The sequence below is a fragment of the Pocillopora verrucosa genome, chromosome 4, assembly GCF_036669915.1.
Source record: "Pocillopora verrucosa isolate sample1 chromosome 4, ASM3666991v2, whole genome shotgun sequence".
Taxonomy (NCBI): domain Eukaryota; kingdom Metazoa; phylum Cnidaria; class Anthozoa; order Scleractinia; family Pocilloporidae; genus Pocillopora; species Pocillopora verrucosa.
In genome coordinates this window covers 31,307,029-31,325,517 of record NC_089315.1, presented here as the reverse complement: position 1 = coordinate 31,325,517, position 18,489 = coordinate 31,307,029, and the positions used below count along the sequence as shown (strand labels likewise).

At 37.6% G+C, this 18,489-nt stretch overlaps 3 protein-coding genes across 5 annotated transcripts; 1 reads left to right on the top strand and 2 right to left on the bottom strand.

Moving 5' to 3' along the window:
* Positions 1 to 21: 21 nt before the first annotated feature.
* LOC131778323 (uncharacterized) lies at positions 22 to 6,021 on the bottom strand. Its single transcript, XM_059094741.2, has 4 exons — positions 5,639 to 6,021; positions 1,735 to 3,396; positions 1,369 to 1,575; positions 22 to 819 (listed from the first exon to the last, which is right to left on the bottom strand). Exons 1-4 carry the CDS (start codon positions 5,913 to 5,915, stop codon positions 590 to 592), a joined length of 2,376 nt encoding a protein of 791 aa, XP_058950724.2. The 5' UTR covers positions 5,916 to 6,021; the 3' UTR covers positions 22 to 589.
* A 1,310-nt stretch (positions 6,022 to 7,331) lies between these two features.
* On the top strand, positions 7,332 to 10,977 carry LOC131799345 (uncharacterized). 2 transcript variants are annotated; one of them, XM_059117064.2, is made up of 8 exons: positions 7,332 to 7,605; positions 7,858 to 8,014; positions 8,697 to 8,801; positions 8,887 to 8,948; positions 9,291 to 9,354; positions 9,460 to 9,676; positions 10,082 to 10,219; positions 10,767 to 10,977. In XM_059117064.2, exons 1-8 carry the CDS (start codon positions 7,450 to 7,452, stop codon positions 10,975 to 10,977), a joined length of 1,110 nt encoding a protein of 369 aa, XP_058973047.2. In that variant the 5' UTR covers positions 7,332 to 7,449. The 2 variants fall into 2 exon arrangements, with proteins under 2 accessions (XP_058973047.2, XP_058973046.2); XM_059117063.2 differs by having other exon boundaries at positions 7,332 to 7,614.
* Positions 10,283 to 17,708, bottom strand: LOC131799344 (uncharacterized). 2 transcript variants are annotated; one of them, XM_059117061.2, is made up of 11 exons: positions 17,537 to 17,708; positions 16,945 to 17,086; positions 16,407 to 16,520; positions 15,560 to 15,614; positions 14,488 to 14,608; positions 14,187 to 14,275; positions 13,739 to 13,930; positions 12,900 to 12,992; positions 12,676 to 12,748; positions 12,093 to 12,240; positions 10,283 to 11,912 (listed from the first exon to the last, which is right to left on the bottom strand). In XM_059117061.2, the coding sequence occupies exons 1-11, from the start codon at positions 17,642 to 17,644 to the stop codon at positions 11,521 to 11,523; spliced, it is 1,527 nt and encodes a 508-aa protein (XP_058973044.1). In that variant the 5' UTR covers positions 17,645 to 17,708; the 3' UTR covers positions 10,283 to 11,520. The 2 variants fall into 2 exon arrangements, with proteins under 2 accessions (XP_058973044.1, XP_058973045.1); XM_059117062.2 differs by having other exon boundaries at positions 12,093 to 12,216.
* Positions 17,709 to 18,489: the final 781 nt, after the last annotated feature.

Below are 18,489 nucleotides of genomic sequence, written 5' to 3'. Positions count from 1 at the left end.
ACAGCAATGACACAAAATACATATCCTTAACTTTGTTGTAAGCCGGGATAAAATGTATAGTCTGCACAATACATCCTATGGAGTACAAGAATATATTTGCCTATCTATTTAGTATTTGCTGTTGGATGTTTTACTCTTGATTAACTTTCTGTTCCCTAAGTTTCCAGTGTCCTTCAACAAGTTCAAGAACGTGCCGGTCAGTAGGGCGGCTATTGGTTTATGATATGAACGCAATTTATATGATGTTGTTAAATGTATTTTGACCACTGAATAGTCAACATCTTGAATTATGTATTGTGTTTTATAGCTGAAACACATGCAACTACGTCAACTTAAGATTGAATGGGCAAAATTGTTTTTTAAAAACAATTAACCATACAACCATTTGTTAACAAAATTACTGGACACCAGGGAAAAAAAGATGGTTGCATTAAGACAATGTTCTTTCTCCCTATTGCGCTATTGTGGGTGTGGTCTCTCCACATAGAGATCTGAAATCTGGAGTAAATTCGTGTACATGGATGTGGTTGTTCACAAATGAGTACTATTCAGTCTATTCATGGCTGAACTGCGTTATATCACTATCACTTTAAATATACATTTGTTCCACTTTGAAACATGGAAAGTCCATTGTAACTCTTCCTCTCAAACGGTTCATTTCTTGATTTGTCTTGTTGATATCTTGCTCAGACGCCGCAAAACGTATTTGAATTTCACGAGCTTTTTTTATGTTTTCTAATGCTTCTTCAATTGAACCAAGGGCTCCAAGAGCACATCCCAAACCATAGTAAGCTCTGGCAGTGTCCAAATGATTGTCACCTAAAATATACAAAACAAAATCAGGACTAAGAAAACTTCCAACATAAATTGTGGGAAAACCTCCAGCTGAAAATGTAAGTGGTAGTTTATCAGGATTTGAAAATGGAATGTGGTCATTACAAGGAGTGTCGGCTTATTGGCTAGCATGTTGGTTTGAGTTTGAGCCATGACCAGGTCTTTGTAATATATGCCTGAAGAGTATGATATAACTCTTTCAGAGCTTCTATCACACAGCCTTAGTGTATTACTCAATTCACTAATTAAAAGTATTAAACAGCAAGTTGGATATTCACGTCACATTTCACGTTACTTATTGTGTTTTCTGCGGTTTCAACAACTAGCAGACATTTACCAATACTGAATCCAATCTATAATGACAATGGACAGGCACAACTTTTAGGAGTAACTAAAACCCTCTGCACTGTCTTGTCACATTTGTTATAACTCTAAAAACTCACTCAGTATTAGAAATGCAAAGTCCTATTGCATATTTCTCACATCCGGTCGTAAGGAAGGTTGTTTAAAGACCTCTGATTTGAGAATACATACCTAAAAGGTATTTCCTCATTTCAAGGGACTCTCTCTTGAACGCTACTGCACGCTTAAGATCACCAAGACACTGATAAGCATCTCCAAGGTAATGTAATAAGGAGGCTGTGAAGGGGTGTTGCCCCAGTAGCTCTCTGTATCTGACCAGACAGATGTTTGTCCAGATGTTGACAGCAGCTCTCAAATTTCCACTGACAAACATGGCCACTACAAGAATAAAGATGAACAACAAAAAGTTATTGCCAGGTTATGGAAGATATGGGTGCATTACTTACCACTTAAAAAAAGCTGTATTTTAATTTTTTTAAATTAAAATCATTCAACATTGAAGTGCAAAGAGCTCAGTTGTTAATTCTCAACACTTACTAGCTAAATCACAGAAGCCACCAGCAAGAAGCATGCGTTCCACTTTACCAGATCCATCAGAGCATACCCTCCTCTTCCGTATAGCAATGCCTTGTGCTATGAGTGAGATGCCTTTCTTTTTGTCCCCAGAAATGAAAGTGCAAAGACCCAGCTTGCACTTACAGTGTCCCTCACATTCTGTACCAGAAATCGAAAGTTCACTTTGAAGTTCATGTGCTTGCTGGAGGCTTTCTTTTGCAGATGTGCGGAATGCATCCTTGTAGCCATAGTAACACAGCTGTTTAAATCCAATGGAAACAAGACACTCACTGAGAAGGATTTTGTCATTCAGTTTCACAGCTGCCTGAGAACACTGTGAATACACAGACATAAATTCACCTATGTTTAAGACTTTTGCCAAGAAGTTCACAGCATTGGTAGAGATGGTCAGTCCATCACGCTTTAACTGATCATCCCCTTCTTCAACTGATGCTACAAGCGCATGAATGATGTTAGTTTTGCTGATGTGATATTTGTCAATGGCAACTTTACCATTTGTACCAATAAAGTCATCACTCAGATCTTGCAGAAGTGTAAGGTAATGCCTTGAAAAAAGTTTAATGGCTGTGTTATATTCCATGCAGGTCTCTTCCTGTGATGACTTGCAAAATGCTTGTACAAGAGGATGCAAGCTATAGTATAGATGATTGTTGACTTCATCTAGCTGTAAGAGTGAATGTTGCTCAAGATTGTCGAGCATGTACTGGAAATCTAGGAAATCCTCAGTTGGGAACAACACGTCTTTTGCTTCCTCTTTGGTAAATGATCTTGGGAAGGAAGCCAAAAAACCAAGTACTTTCTTCATTTCAGGTTGTAAATTGTTGTAAAATACTTTAAGATGGGAATTTAACTCTTGAATTTTTTGGCTCTTTCCTTTCAGAAAACTGTGAGGACAGTTTTGTAGCTTTCTGTGGAGATCACTAGGGTTAACTGCCTTTTTTTTTAAAAATGATGCTGTTATGTTCAGTAGCAGGGGAATACCACGACAAGCAGTAGCAAATTCCTTTGCACTTTGACGTGAGATGTCGGGCACACAGTTCTTGAGAAAGAGCAATGAGTCTTCATTAGCTAGTGGTCTTAGGGGATAATGTTTGGTGGCAAAAGACCAGAGATCTAATGTTGAGATAGGGGTCCTGCTCGTGATAAGTGTGACAAGATTCTTGGCATGGACACCAATATTCTCCAAAAGTTTATAAAAGTTTGACTCATCTTCAGCTTGCAAGTCTTCAGCATTATCCAGAATCAGCACTGTTGGATTTCGCAGGGAAGTTAAATACCTTTTCAGCTGTGAAACTGCATCTTTCTGATCAGCATGAGAACCAACTGCTTCCTTTAGCAAGTATTCCGCTGCACATGCAAGAGATGACACTGATCTGAGGCACATGTATATCACATCTTTTTTTCCTTGACTCAGTATCATGTTTCCGACAGTTTTGGCAAGTGCAGTTTTTCCAAATCCTGGAGGGGCAACAACAGTGACAAGGCAAGTTATGTCATCCTCATCTGTGGTCAACAACCCTGTGATTTCTTCACAAATATCCATCCTTCCAACAAAATTAGGAACCTTTCTGGGAAGGCCAATAGATCTTGGTCTCCATTCATTACCCTCACTGGGCTGTACACCTGCAAATAAAAAAAATTAAAATATTTTTAGTGACCACTACAACTCAGTAATTGCATCATTCAGTGCATTATGAGTAAATATGTGGTAATACCTAGCCACATTCCTCCCTTTTGAATTAAGTCTTTTTCAAGATAAGTATAAACCCCTCCTCCTTGAAAATCTCCAGATATACTCCCTATCAAATATGAAAAACTTTTTAACAAGAAAATATTTGATTAAATCTGCCTCATAAAAATGCCATTTGGTCAAACCACATCACTTTTATCAATTAAGACCAGTGACAAATACATTCATTGACACCAGCACTAACAGAACTGCATTTGAAAATTTCAATGAACTGGCTACCAAGAGAACTTTAGAATATTAATTATGAAAGGTACTTTTTCCCAATGTGAAATATATTTCAAGTGAGCAACCAGCAATTTCTGGGCTAGATTTCCAACAAAACTGGCCTTCTCAAATTTTTTTTTTAAAGGAAATCCCCTCTGCAATGGGTGAAGGGCATGAACATTTTCTGGAACTAGACATAATTGCCAAAAGAACCCAAATGATTTAGGGCTGTAATTACAGCAAGATCTTCTTTACACTGAGCAATTTTCAAGCAAGTAAATGGCAGTAAAAATAGAGATAATGCAAATTATAGAAAGAGGCTTCACTGAAAATGTTTATTTATGTAGCAGATAAAGATGATTTAGAAGGCTTCCAAACAAACTTTGTACACTTTTGAAAAAAAAATGGTACTAGTTTAGCAAACAAACTGTCACGACAAGTTTTTCTTCAAAACATTCAATGATCTCACGGAAAGTATCATACACTTCCATCGATATTATTGTGGAAGAATATCTTTGTTCAGTCAGTAAATGGCTAGGAAAGTAATTGCAAGTAAATTTATTGACAAGTTTTGAACTCGTGGGCATTTGCTCATTTGTTTGCTGCATTGACGCGTGTAAATCTGGCCTTTTTTAACCATAACACTAAAATAAAATGAGACACCTTTATTAGACCCAAGAAGAATTTAGTACGGTTTTTCTTGTAGAATTCCTTCGGTTCTTGTTGTGAAATTTACGGTACAAATAGCTAAATTGAACACCGAAAGTTACCGAAAGCGTCTTTGTATTAAGACTGAAAACTTTACTCACCGTTTTACAACAAAAACATTATTTAAAAGAATTCAGATATTAAAGGAATAAAAGTTCCACCGATTTATTCCATTGAAAACAAGTATCTCAAAGTTTTCACTCTCTGAGCTACTTTTTGTGAAGGAGTACAGTTAATTGAAGACTTCTTTAAAGCCACGTGCTAACTCATTTATCGACACATATGCTATCACAAATTCGTTTTGGAAACAAGTGTTTTCTGGCAACCAAAGTGATTTGAGAGAAAAAAGAGTGTGGACCAACAAGTTATCCATCGGCTTGATTTGCTTAAAAATAATTTGCCTGAAAATACTGCACAGTCGGCAAAGCAAAATATAGTTGTAAAAAACGGCAACGAAGGTAAGTACTAAAACATGGAACCACCTAAAACCACCTACGTGACATATTGTCGTCTCGCCTTATTTTAGACATTTATGCCTTGTTTTAGATGGTTTTAGATAGTATCGAGTGGCTGAAGATGTTTTTGAGGTGGTTGTAGGTGGTTTTAGGTTTTTCCATGTTTTAGTACTTACCCGGCAACGAAGCTAGGCATGTCTTCTCGGCGACTCACGAAAGCGTTACAGTGCCCGTGGAGAGAAAGGAAAATCCGGACCGCGTTAAAGGCCACTCTGATTGCAGGATCATGTCCTGAGAAAGAAATAAATGGGATTGTTGTTGTCGACGGCTCCTTTTGAGGAGCCACCTTCCCTTGTACAGCTGTGTGTCTCTACCAAAAATGGTTGGAAATATTTCCAAAACAGATAGAAGAAGGTAACCATTCTTTACGAACATGTGCTTTCAAATAAATAACTGAGTCTGCAGTTGCACGTCAGCTTTTCATTCATGGTTTATCAGCTGGCCGATTTCCAATGTCAAGAGTACGTTTACTGTTACGTTTTGAGCTATTAACACATGAAGGCGTAAGAGAAAAGTTTGATCAATTAAATAATCAAATATTTAAGCATACTGGTGATAATTGTGATTGCCATATAAACAAATAAGTTACATAGATTTATAAATCAATTTGTTCACCTTCTATTTGTGTCTTAGGCGAAAAATGTACATGAATATTTTATGCTCGTGTAGAATCAAAATATCTTCATACCTGACAGATGGAAATTGATCTCGTTCGCCAAGAAACTACGGCCGGAGCCATGAAGAGCATTCAAAAACGATTCAAAAGCATCAGGACCACTTCGAGAAAGCTCATCCAAGAGGCAAAATGCCTTCCCCTCACTTGTAGTTTGAGCAAGAATGAATTCTTTGCTTGCTTCGTCCAAAATTTCTTTGGTAAACAGTACTTCTGTTATTCTCCTTGCATCAATATTTCGCGAGATGCGAAGCCGAAACTTTCTTAAGACTTTCCTGTGTAATTCCTCCATGTTCTAACATATCAGGAAAAGTTATTTCTGACTAAAGCAAACGTTTTCGGCCAGTTTATAGGACGACCTCTCAGTTACTGGCTTTACGGAACAAGGTCCTTCAAGCTTTCCGGGAAATTCCGGAAATTATAGAAGAACGCCTGCGTGGTGAGGCCACCGGAAACTGAACCCAGCTCAGCCCACCATGAACAATAGTAATGGAAAGTCCCGCCTGCCCTTTTGTACGATACAAACAAATCATTACAAAATAAACATTTTCCACAGGGAAACTGGCCCAGTTCTCTTCGAAATGTATACATAGCTGTGTGTTTTACATTTTAACTGCCTTTTCAAGGTTTTTTCGCTGTCTTTGGAGTGTTTTGATAATACTTTATTCTCTATGAGCCGCAAGCCGAAAGCCGCAACCCGATTCGTTACCGTATAATTTCCTTTGAAGATTAACCATTTATAATTTGCGAATGGAAACAACTGTCGGCTTAGGGTGGTAGTTTTTAGGAGCACTAAGTGTGCTAAGCCAGCTGTGTATTGTGTACTTCCTTATTTAAAAGTCCCTCATTAGTGATTGTAAATGTATTGGATTTCCGCTGAGCTTTACTCTTTCCTGTCACATAGGGACTTACTCCCGGGGCACTTGTTAAAAACAAAAATAAACATAAAAAGTGGAAAACGTTTTTTTTTTACAGCCAAAATTTCAACAGTAAAAAAGACACATCAAAAAATAGTACTCAGGCTACACCACTGTCTCTCCTAAGTCTATAACATTACTAAGCCTGACAAATATGAAGGGTTCGTCCATATTACCTTAAAAGTCCTTAAAAACCACAGTGTAAAGATAACTGCAATGGTAAATGTTAAACATTATCCTCGTTTGAGTGCGGGCCGTGTTTGCTCTCCCGTTATCGATAAGGCCGACTATAAATTGACCTAAGCTCATGTAGCGTGACGGTCAACAGATGTTTTACAAGTCAATAGACTGCTGATGTACTCCAACGATCAGAACCACGGCAAGACAGGAAACGTAACCGTTTACGCGCAGGTGTCACGCAGTAAAACAGACTTTCTCCGGAGTAATTATTTAGAATACATAGGAACACCGATTGTATAGCAGCGGGTTTGCATCAGTTTTACACATAAGAAAAAATATTCCATGTGGCAAATTCTGCAGAAGATAATGGCCGGGTCGAAGCTTGTAAAATTATTGTTTCATTTTTCAGCATTCCCTAAATCCAATATAGACACTTCTAACGAGAAATAAGGCGCTCTTAAAATTTTAAAACCTAAAGCCACATCGAATACAATTAAAACATAAGTGACTAATTACTTAATGCTTGGTATGGTTATTGTTAAGACAGCCAATCAGAGGACAAGTAGCGAATTCCCCATGACGACTGCTTTAGTTTACGACTTACGGTTTGTCTTAAGAGCTGACTTGTGTCGATTTCTCGTGGATGTCGATACAAAAGACTTTCCTTCATTACAGTAACGGCGAACAGATTTCATCTAGCCACCTTTAAAGTGCATTTTGTCGCTAAAAATGCCACAGTGGGTACAATTGCCTCCGAATTTGCTACCGGAGAAACACACGATGGGAAAGTCAATCTACACTACTGATTATTCTAGCAAGAGACCTGGCTTTCAACTTCATCTTCAAAAGGCTCGCGGATTTCCAAGCAGCAAACATCATCCACCGGTACCAAAGGTTCGCCGTCCTAATATACTCGCTTGATCTCCCAGTTAAGCCGAGTCATGTAGAACTTAATATTTGCGCCATATAAATTCGCATGACCTCCTTTCAGGATCCCGGCTTTTCCGCAGTATTAAAGCAAAGTCACCATTATACTATGTTTCTCTGTCGGTCGAATTTCACTGTTTACTAAGCAAAATGATTTTCATCAGTTTAAATAGTAATGAATGATTATAACACGAATCTTTTTCCCCTCAGAAACCCGACAGAAAGACGATGCGAGCGCATCAGACCGGCAATTACCTCAATTTTAAAGAAGATTTCGAGAGAGCCTTGTCCACTGTAAGCTCACACCAAATGCGGAATTTTCGATCAGATGTTGACATAAAAACACCCGACGACTCAAGATCGGCAGGTACTTTAATTAATTTTCAGAACTGGATAATGCCGTGTCTACCACTGTCCGTACATTTCATGACGCAAATTTCTTTAATGAGTTGCCAATATGTTGTTACAGAACGCATCTGAATCACGAAAATTCAAGTAGGAAGGTCACACAAAGAAGCCAGCGAGATTTTTTTGGTACAATCCATAGTTTTCATGTAAAAGCGCATACTTTAGACAATACAGATATTAGCCGAAAGCTTCTAATCCATCAGACGCACCAAGTTGTGAAGCCGATGTATCTTACTGTTTATTTGAGTGATCCAAAATGTTTATTCAAACGATAATTTCAAGAGGGCAAGGGAAAATATGACCTTAATTACTCTTTTTTGGTCTTAATTCTGAGAGACCAAGGAATTTCACTGAATGAATCCTGAGAGGAAAAAAGTAAACACGCGCAGATTATTTTGAAAATATCTCTTCGCTAGTTGTCGCCAAAGTAAACTTGAGACACTAAAGGACTTTGACAGCTGGGCTTTTAGCACACGAGAGGTGTTAAAACGGCGAGTAAGAACTGAATCGAGCATGAGCAATGAAAAAACAAATGATTAAATCGGATGAAAGCAAATTACACTTGCCATATATACATATTTATGATTTCGTTAGGCTTGTGTTTTTTACTGTTTTTTCTTAGATTTGTTTTTCTTGCCTAGCCACGCACTCGGAAAGGGCATTGTTACAGAAATTTATTCAGCCAACACTAGAATTAGTGGAGGAGGCATGGCGAGGAGAAGCGACCAGCACAAAACGGAATAGAGGTATTTGAACAATGGATAGAAAGTTGGTTTCACACCTGTGTATGGGTAATATTCATTGAAATGATATTTTCCATTTTATCGGCAGATCGCCTTTATGGTGTGGCTGGACAGAAAGTTGAGCTACACAGTAGACCTGAAAGACGCGAGGTATGACATTAACAGAGTAAGAACTTATTTGAGTGAGGAATTGCAGCAGACGTTTTCCACCCTTTTTGTTTTGAAGCTGTACTTTTGCTAAAATTGATTTTCATTTCTTAATCTAGTTAGTGAGGTCAAAAGAAATGTCTACTTAGCAGTTTCCTGAAGTAGAATTTGCGAACTGAAAGAATAATGAGAAGAAAAGGTTCTAGCGAAATGATCGCCGGCACAGCGTGAAGAAGAGAAATTCTATTCTGGGCACATTACAAGATTATTTGTACAAACGCACTGGGGGAGGTGTACTCTCTTATGTCTTCCAATTAAATGAACTTACATTTGTTTTCCGTTCAGGCGAAAATGGAGCGCCCTGTTCTGCCTGGTGTTAACAATTGGTTACGGTCTTCAACCGAATATGGTAATTTTAATGCTTTTCCTTTGAGAATGTTTTCTTCCATGATTTCCCGATCACCGTTGTTCTCCAGTTGTTTTGGGTTAAATTAGTTTGTTCTTTTCCTCCCAGAAAAAGCAGTTGTCCACAACTTCATAGATACATTAAACAAGGCGTCCTCGAGTGTTGTACAAGTGAAACAGAGTGCACCTAGAGCCGCAGAGAAAACTACGAAACCTCAATTTTCAAAGGAATTGTATTTCCAACAACGGGCAAAAAGTGCTCGCTCCAAAAGAGTATCAGAACGCCCCACACTTCCACCGCGTCCCAAATCTGTTGGATCAGTAAGGTTAGTGACTTTCTAAAGGAAAAGTGTGTGTAAGTGTGTCACTGAAGCTGAAAATGACAATTCTTTATTCGCTGAACTTCAGAAAGTGTTGCAAGGCGGACCATAGAGAGTTGTAAAGTCAGTATTTTTGGATTTGTTTTGATCGCTATGTCTTTTTTTACCCGACGAGCTGCTCTGAGTACGATAATGTAGGATCACCACTGCCGGTCTTTCGTGATCTTCAACTCTGCCTGACTAACACAAAAGTGAGAAAATATCGAATGGAAAGTAAAGGATCTGGGAAGAGTGCTAACTTTTACAAGTTTCCCTCCTCCACTCATTCATTCCTGTCAGTCCACGCATGGTATTATTTCAGCGGAGTATGCACTTTTCTTACAACTGATCAAATTTTGACTTACTCATCAGGAATGAAGGCAAAGTTGCCGAGATAACCCAAAATCAAGTCGTGGAACATGCACACCCCCATCACTTTAATCACGGGGAAGGAAAGTGTGAATTTTGTGATTATTTAAGAGTGAAGAGATTATTGGAACACCTTAACAAGTAAGTTGCACGCCTTCTGTTAAGTAGTTTGTAATGTTTTGCAGACAACAAGACGGGAAGCACTTTTCCTGTTTCAAAGCAAAGGTTTAATGCTTTGGGCCATTGGTTATTCCCTATTCCTTCCTGGTTATTCCCTATTCCTTCCTGGTTATTCCCTATTCCTTCCTGGTTATTCCCTATTCCTTCCTGGTTATTCCCTATTCCTTCCTGGTTATTCCCTATTCCTTCCTGGTTATTCCCTATTCCTTCCTGGTTATTCCCTATTCCTTCCTGGTTCTCCTTGACTGTGGTTACACTCTGCGCAAATTTTTTGGAAGTGTGTGAAGGGAAGAGTAAAGTTATAACCGCTATGATAAGACCAAAACTTTAGCTACAAGACAACAAAAAAGAGTAACGATGAAGAGAATTAAACCAACGTCCAAAATGGGTTGATGCTAGATAAGAGGTCTCTGTTACGCAATGTCGTTGTCAGTTCATAATATGTACAAGTTTACAAGAGTTCGTAATTTGTCAAATTAAATGATTTGTTTTAATTTCATGTCTCCAGGTACGGATCCTGTGGTATAGGAGAAGCAACCCTAACACACTTACTAAGGCCACGAGTGGACCCTACATACCACACAAGTTTTGAAGATTACGACTACGTACACGAAAATTCATTTTTCACTAACACGAGCGCAAGAGATCGAGGCTACTTCATAATAGCTCCTGACTGGGTTTCAGAAAGGAAGGGTGTTATGTCTACCCATTACCAATGACCAGCGGTCATTTCTACGTTCCACATGCTCCCTACGGATCGAGATGAAGTTTCTCAACAGTTAAACAGAGACACAGCACTTGATGGTGACCCATGCATCCTTCTTCGCTGATGAGGGACTATTAAAACATTCAAAATCGAAAAAAATGTAATGTGTCAATACGCCCGATTGGAACGTCAAAACTATTTACAATTTTATTGTCCCAGTCGCGCGCTTTGAAAAGTTTCTTGCTACTAGTAATATTTGTTATCGTGCAAAGAAAAAAGAGACTTTTTTAGAGTTAATATATTTTCATCTGTACGATCTCACGACTAAGAACATAGATTTCACTAAACATTTGATTTCGTAAACTATTTAAACGGTACATGTAATTTTGTTTGATGTAAATATTAATCTAAGAAGACCCGCTCTATGATATTTAATATATTCTGAAAATCCAGTTATCAGTTTCTGTGCAGAAGGGTTTACATTTAACAAAGCGGATCAACAGCCGACGTCCTTCACCTAATTCATCCTAGACTCGTCTTCTTCTTGTTACCTAGCTCACCAGCCGTCATTCCAGGCCTGTGCTCCATGATTGACAGCTTCTCTATTTTCCCTCCTTGATCGAGTAACTGCCGAAGATTCGCCTCGTTTTCTCCTCCGCATCTCTCTCTGTTTCTTTTCTAAACTCTTTTTTACTCTGGTTCTTATTTCTTTGGAATCTATTGGTGACGCAGTCAAGGGTTTCGATTGGTTGCTAGCATCATCATCCGGGCTATTGCCCACCACGTGACTCTTTGTATCACGGTAAGGCCAATATAGTTTGTTTTGATTACTCAGCTCTTTTAAATCCCAGTCCTCGCTTTGTTCTTTTTCTGGGATTTCTTTGCTCGTTTTCGAGTCTTGCTCGTTGGAGAGGTCATGTTCGGGTCCTCGAGTTTCCACTGAGTTATCTTAAAGTAGAAAAAAGGGAAATGAAAGGCATTCAATATATTGTGATAAGTAGGCACGTTTGCTACCAACTGTTGGACATTTTACATGTGATTTATTTTAAGGCACTATTTCGAAGGTAACACATACAAATGCCCTTCCAACCTACTTTCACACCTGCATTGACTATAGATCCCACCAACCTTCCAAGCTTTGCTCAGCTATGTCATCGTTGTCACTTTCGTCTTGTTCATCTGATGTATTTTTCTCTTCATTATCTGCTTTCCTAACGCTGCCACCCTCACAAGCGTTGAAGTCAGCTGTAGCCTGTGTTATATAGAGGTTCTGTGTCTGAATATAAAGTATTGGTGTTCCCATTGTAAATGCGAATCGTCAGGGAGGAAACGTATCCCTGTTTATTTATTCTAAATATGACTACGCTTGAACTTGTTGGAAAACGTGCTTGAGAGTTTCCTTAAATTCGTGAAAAGCAGTGTGCAAAGCCTCGTCGCATATCGAACAAATCAATCAGCTTTTCCATCTAATGACATTAGAAAGAAATAATACGTTTCCCAGACATCTTCCTCAGTCTATAGGAGTGCTATCTAATACTAGAAATAATACCTTTCCCTAACATCTTCCTCAGTCCAATAAGAGTGCTATCTAATACACCTTAAGTATTACATCCAGCCACCTTAAAAGTAAGAAAAAGTTTTCGTGAGAGCCTACTCCCCCCCCCCCCTTCCCCTTCACCCCCATCCAGCATTGGGTGGTGTTATGACATACCTCATCAAATGAATCAGACATGTCTCTTGTAAAACCACTGGCTTCCACTTCAACATCCAAGTTATGGAGTCGTCTGTGGGGAGAAAGTTAGAACCTAATGAAATATTGAAAACTTACTATAAATAGCACACAACAGTCTTCCAGAGAAGCTCAGCATTATTCCAAGTGAGTCACTGTTCATTTAACTCTTCTCATAACATTCTAGCTCAACTTTTTTAACTTACTTTATGTCAGCAAACTGAGGATAGAGTTCACTTGAATAAGAAAATCTCCGAAAAAAGAAATCTCTAATGCACTGTACATCTCTGTCAAAATACCTTGAACAAGGAAGAAAAAAAGACTAAATGAAGTTTGTAATGCTTTGTCGTTACTCTATACTATGCAAATTTCTTTTATTTTTTATCTCTTGATTATTTTTCATCATCCTTCACCTTACATTTTATTATTATTACACAGCACAAAGGTTTTTATAATTAATCACCAGTTGATAAAAGTCAGGAAACATGCAATCCCTGTTAACAAACTCTTGAGTTTGATTTACAATTTATGTACATAAAGCTTTTCATTTGCCTGTCATTTCACCAAAACCAAAATGATGACAAGAGAATACCAGTGGGTACATCATCATAGCCTCATACACTAAAACACAATGATACCTAACTAGCAAATAATTTAGCTTTATCTGAGTGCTTGACTGAGGGTGGTTTCCCAAAGAGACAAATTAATAAAATCAATTATTGGTGACATTCAAGAATAAGAATGATCTGAAGTACTTTCATTTCAAAATTAATAATTAATAATTTATTAGGTAACGCTAAGATTTTGGCGACCTTTTTTTTTAACCTAGCCCTTTACAACCTTACTTACTAAAGAAACTATGGTGCTGCATCTGTGGGAGAGTATAACAAGGCAATTTGATATTATCAACTGAGCTGATACTGTAAACTGGCCACAGTTAAGAGTTTTAAAGCTAACATTTCAAGCGTCAGCCCTTTGTCAGAGCAAATGGAGGAATTGTGGGTTTTGTGTGTGTTTATATGCACAAAACTGTGAAATGGCTTACCACTGTGCATTTGGATGGGATATTGACACCATCTGTGGAAAATCAATAACTGTTACTTGGTCTCTGTCATTGATGATTAAGTTGAATTCATTAAAATCACAGTGAATCAGACCAAAGCTTCCAAGTCGTACAATCAACTCCATTAAGTCACTGTATAACTCTGACGGATCAGAAACATCATGAACTTGACACCTGAGGAAGGTAAAGTAATCTGGGATATCATCACAAGATAATACAGTGTATGCTACCCCCTGACATTCAAAACTGCACATCTTAAGCAGCTGTAAACAAAATACAGAGAGCCTATCCCCATTTTGAAATTCCAGAAAGTAAGGACACACTCATTTGTAGGTTATTTCACAGGAAGGAATAACCAGAGTTACACAAAAACTACAGTTAAGGACAGGACTGAACTTGACTCACAGCAAGTTTAAAAACTACAACTCACAGTGGGTGTCCATCAACAAGTTCCATAACTACAGCATGACGATTAAAATCAATTGGTCTTGGAACAGGATATCCATTGTCATGAAGGGCCTAATAATAGAACACAAATGAACATGAATACAACATTTTCACAGATCAAATTGGTTCCAGATTTGTTTTCACAATAGCTAAGCAAATTATCTGACCTAAATAACTCCAAATGAAAAGTATTGGTTAGTTCTCCAGCTGCTCTTTTTTTTGGAAAGGAATAAACAATCTATCAACTCTATATGAAAAATTAAAAAGATATATTCTCACAGTACCTTCATGTAAGCATATTCTTTGACGGCAGCTAAACGTGACAGATAAAGCCATGAGACATTTTTACGATGTTTCAAGTAGTCCCGCTTCTGCTTGAGCTTGCGAAAAGATGTTCGTCCAAGTCTATTAATGAAGTTAAGTGATAAATGAAAATGAAATATTAAGTAAAATAAAAAGAGTGTTTATTAATTCCCTTTTTATAGGCTATAATAATGTTACATTTGAACCCAACATCATTTTCTGATTGTTACTAAATAGACAGAACTGTAGGGAAGAAGCTGCTGCTAATCTGAGCTCTGTGGCATGAACAGTTATCAACAACACAAAGCCAAAAGTGTATGTGATAAAAAAATGCAACAGTGATTGTGGACAAGAACGATAGTTCAAAAAGTTCATGGGTAACAAACTCATTGTTTGTCTCCTGTAGTTGTCCTTTCTAACAAGAACATGACATTTCAGCGACTGATCCACATACTGCTGGTGTTTTTCAGCCAACGAGGTTTACTTTATATGTGTCACCCTATGGCCATTATTTTTGGCTTTAATTGACTGGTATTCAGCAGCTTTGATTGACCAATTTCTAGGAAATGTTCCTTCAAGGGTCTGCTGAACAACAGCTCTTCTTTAGATGTGTCTCTTGACTATTGGCATACATTCTTCTGTCTGTGCTGATATTGTTGGGGTTAAGTCCAGTGTAGCTTGCCTCTTTCACCATTAAGTTAAACAAGGAGGATCACAATCATTAAACTTTACTTTGTTCCTGAGTAATTAGTGTCCATTGTTGTGGGCTTCTTCTGAAGCAGCCATGGTCTGGGTCTCCAAGAGGCAAATGTCTCTGTCATGCTCCCTGATTCTGCGCTACATAGGTTTTTAAGTTTTGCCAATATAAATTTCACCACATTCTGAGGGAATCCACTAAACCGTGCCATCTTGGTTTGCCTTGTCAACAGCATTTATTCAGTCAGCCTGTCCAATACCAGTGAGTCAAAATAGTTTTGCATATCTCAGTCAACCTCATTGCTTAAAAAAAGACTTGCAGAGCGGAACCAAACTATGTATCATCTCCACACAAACCTGTGTAATTTGAGAGCATGCTGGTTCTCTTCTTCATCAGCAATGATAAAAATATCTACAAATAACAGAAGACCAAATGTATATTTATAAGTTGTACAAAAAATGAATCTCACAAACCTATATGTATACTATGTAACCCTAACCCACTAAAAAAATATTTAACTGCCTTACAAAAAATTAACTTCTGGGTAAATTTACACATTTCAATCCCCTGTAGATTGAAGACAGCTTGAAGGTGACAAAATTGCACAAAAAACCTGCAATTGCCATTGACTTTGAGTTTTCTGGCATGGAGTTGTAAAAGTTACAAAAGTAAGGTAGTAGTTGTTCAACCAAGGTACCCTTTCCTCAATGTAGCTATGATCAGCCATCTTAAGTATTTGGACTGTTTGTAAGTTATGGCATCCCCATTTCCATAGGGTCTGATACCAAAAAATTGCAATTGCACACTTGTTGTCTACAAAACCTATTATGATATAACAGTTCGATCATTTTGGATTAAATGAAGATTCAACAGAACAAATTCCATATTAGGAAGTGAATTCTAATTTTCTTGTCTGACAAAAATTAATTTTTTCTGACTTATATGCTTCAATTAAGTAGAAGCATTCAAGATTTTAAACAAAAGTGATAAAGGTATACTAAAATGATGAAAACACTGAAGTACTTATAATAACCCCATGATTAAGCTTAGTTCATTGTTCATTCTGGGTGGCATCTGTCAGTAGGAAGCACTTAATCAAAGAAATACAGTAAAATTGAGTGAGGAAAAAGTAGTTTATTTGCTAACCCCTTTTGGCAACTTGAATTTTGGTGTAATATGAAGAAAAGAAGTATCATTAAATACCTGACTCCTTTCCAACACCAATTTGATTGCCAACTGATTGGACACTTCCTCTTGTCGTCAAAGCCTTCAGAGCAAGGTAGTCATATCCACTGAATGTAAGTCTGTAGCCTTCAACTTTGTCAGAAAATAAAAAGCACTAGCATTAGTAAGTTAAACAGTAATTCTAACACAAATGAGACCATTACTGATACATACTAATAATAAGTTACTTTCTCAAGACAAAACTTGTTGGAAGACACTTCCTTTTGCCAAATAAGATAATTAATATGAATGGGTGTTAAGCTTAAATATATAAACAGGACAGTTTTGATTGTTCAGTAAATGTCCAATTTCATGTTTGCTTCTTATCCCTTCAGCACTGAGGAGTATGAAATGAAACAATTACATCTTTACCTTCAATTGACAGAACTCAAACAATCAAATATTAAAAGTAGTTCTCTCCAGACTTCCTATCGATTTGATGCACCATTTACGCAACTTCTATCCGCTCACTTTTTTAATTCAAATATCTCCCACAGACATTTTTATTTCGTCTTACCACGGCCAGACTTTTCATAACAAACCAATTTATGTTTGGTGAGTTCACGTAGAATTTTGTGGGAGCCTCCGTGTTTTAGGTCAGCAATTGAAGCTACAAGAGGGGTAGGTACCAATTCATGATTCTTCATACCCATTTCAACCTAAAATAAGAGGAAAGAGAATGTGTTCGTGCATTCTTGCCAAAAAAATGCCTTAAACAGATCAGCATACAGCAGGACCACTGGTTAAAAAAAATACGACAAAGATGTGCCTGCGATAATATTGCTTATTGACCCATTAAAACAAACTTAAAGACGACTGCAAGAGACCATAGACATCTACAGCTTAGCAAAGTTGAAATGTACACGGATGTCACGATAATACTATTACAGACTAACACTTCACTTTTTGATAAAAATGTTCTCTAGTGATTCCTGTATGATTATAAACCCAAGAATCTTACAGTACCTAAATAAAGGCATGCTAGAATCACTGATTTATTTTAATAACTGGATCGTTTTTTCTAATGTCAACATTTCTTTCTTTGAAATACAAACATTTTGTCAAATAGACTATGTTTAGGATAAACGTGGAAAGTTATCTTTCCTTACCGCTGTAAGAACTCTGAATTCCTCAGACGAGAGGTATCGCAGCATAGATACATTCAATTTACCCATCTTTAAAAGCAAAACAATTTGCAGGAATGATCTACATAACATGAAACAGTTGCATCGCCAACCTCATCGACGCACATGTTGATCTGAAAGATGGAACTAACCGCGGTGGTGTTGTGGTATAGTACCAACTTTGAATCCCTATGCGCCCGTTGTGCATCGCGCTGACCAATATTACGTAATAACTCTACTCCACCCTAGAACTTTAATCAAACCATTCCACCCCAAAGTTTCAGTGCACCCGAATAACAAAGATTCCAATATCCTCTGGAGATTGAGATACAAACTAACAAACCAGAATGATAAGTAGAAAAAGAGAGAGACCTGAAACCACTTTTTGCAAGATGAGGAACGGAGTTCACAGTATATCTGCAGGATATTTCCTTCTATTATTAGTAAAGTGACAGTCTAGTCTAGTCAAAGAAAAAGAAATTAAAGACATGCGCTCGATGATTTCTTTATTTTAACGCAAAAAGAGTTTCTAGGCACGAAGAAATGTAATTTTTGAATATGCCTTTGAGCAGGTTATCCAAGGCTTGAACTGAAGGTTGCAAAGTCCGAATGTTGCCGGACTTTGAGCAAGAAAATATAAACCAATTTTGACATTTTATTATCTCTTGCTTCGAGATGTAATTTTTTCAGGTTATAAATGTACTGTTTCAGTTAATATATTGGGCGCACGATATGAAGGTGGAGCTAGGATACGAACATTATGAAATAAGGAGTGTTGTGGTTAGGTAGCATCCCTCCGATTAAATCACTGGAAGAGCGTATCTAAGTTCCCTCAACTGACCCACTACAGGCCTAGAGCTATTGAATGAGTTAGGAATTGCATGAATTGAATGTATGCATGTAGTCTTTATTAATTACACAACAATATATACTTGCAA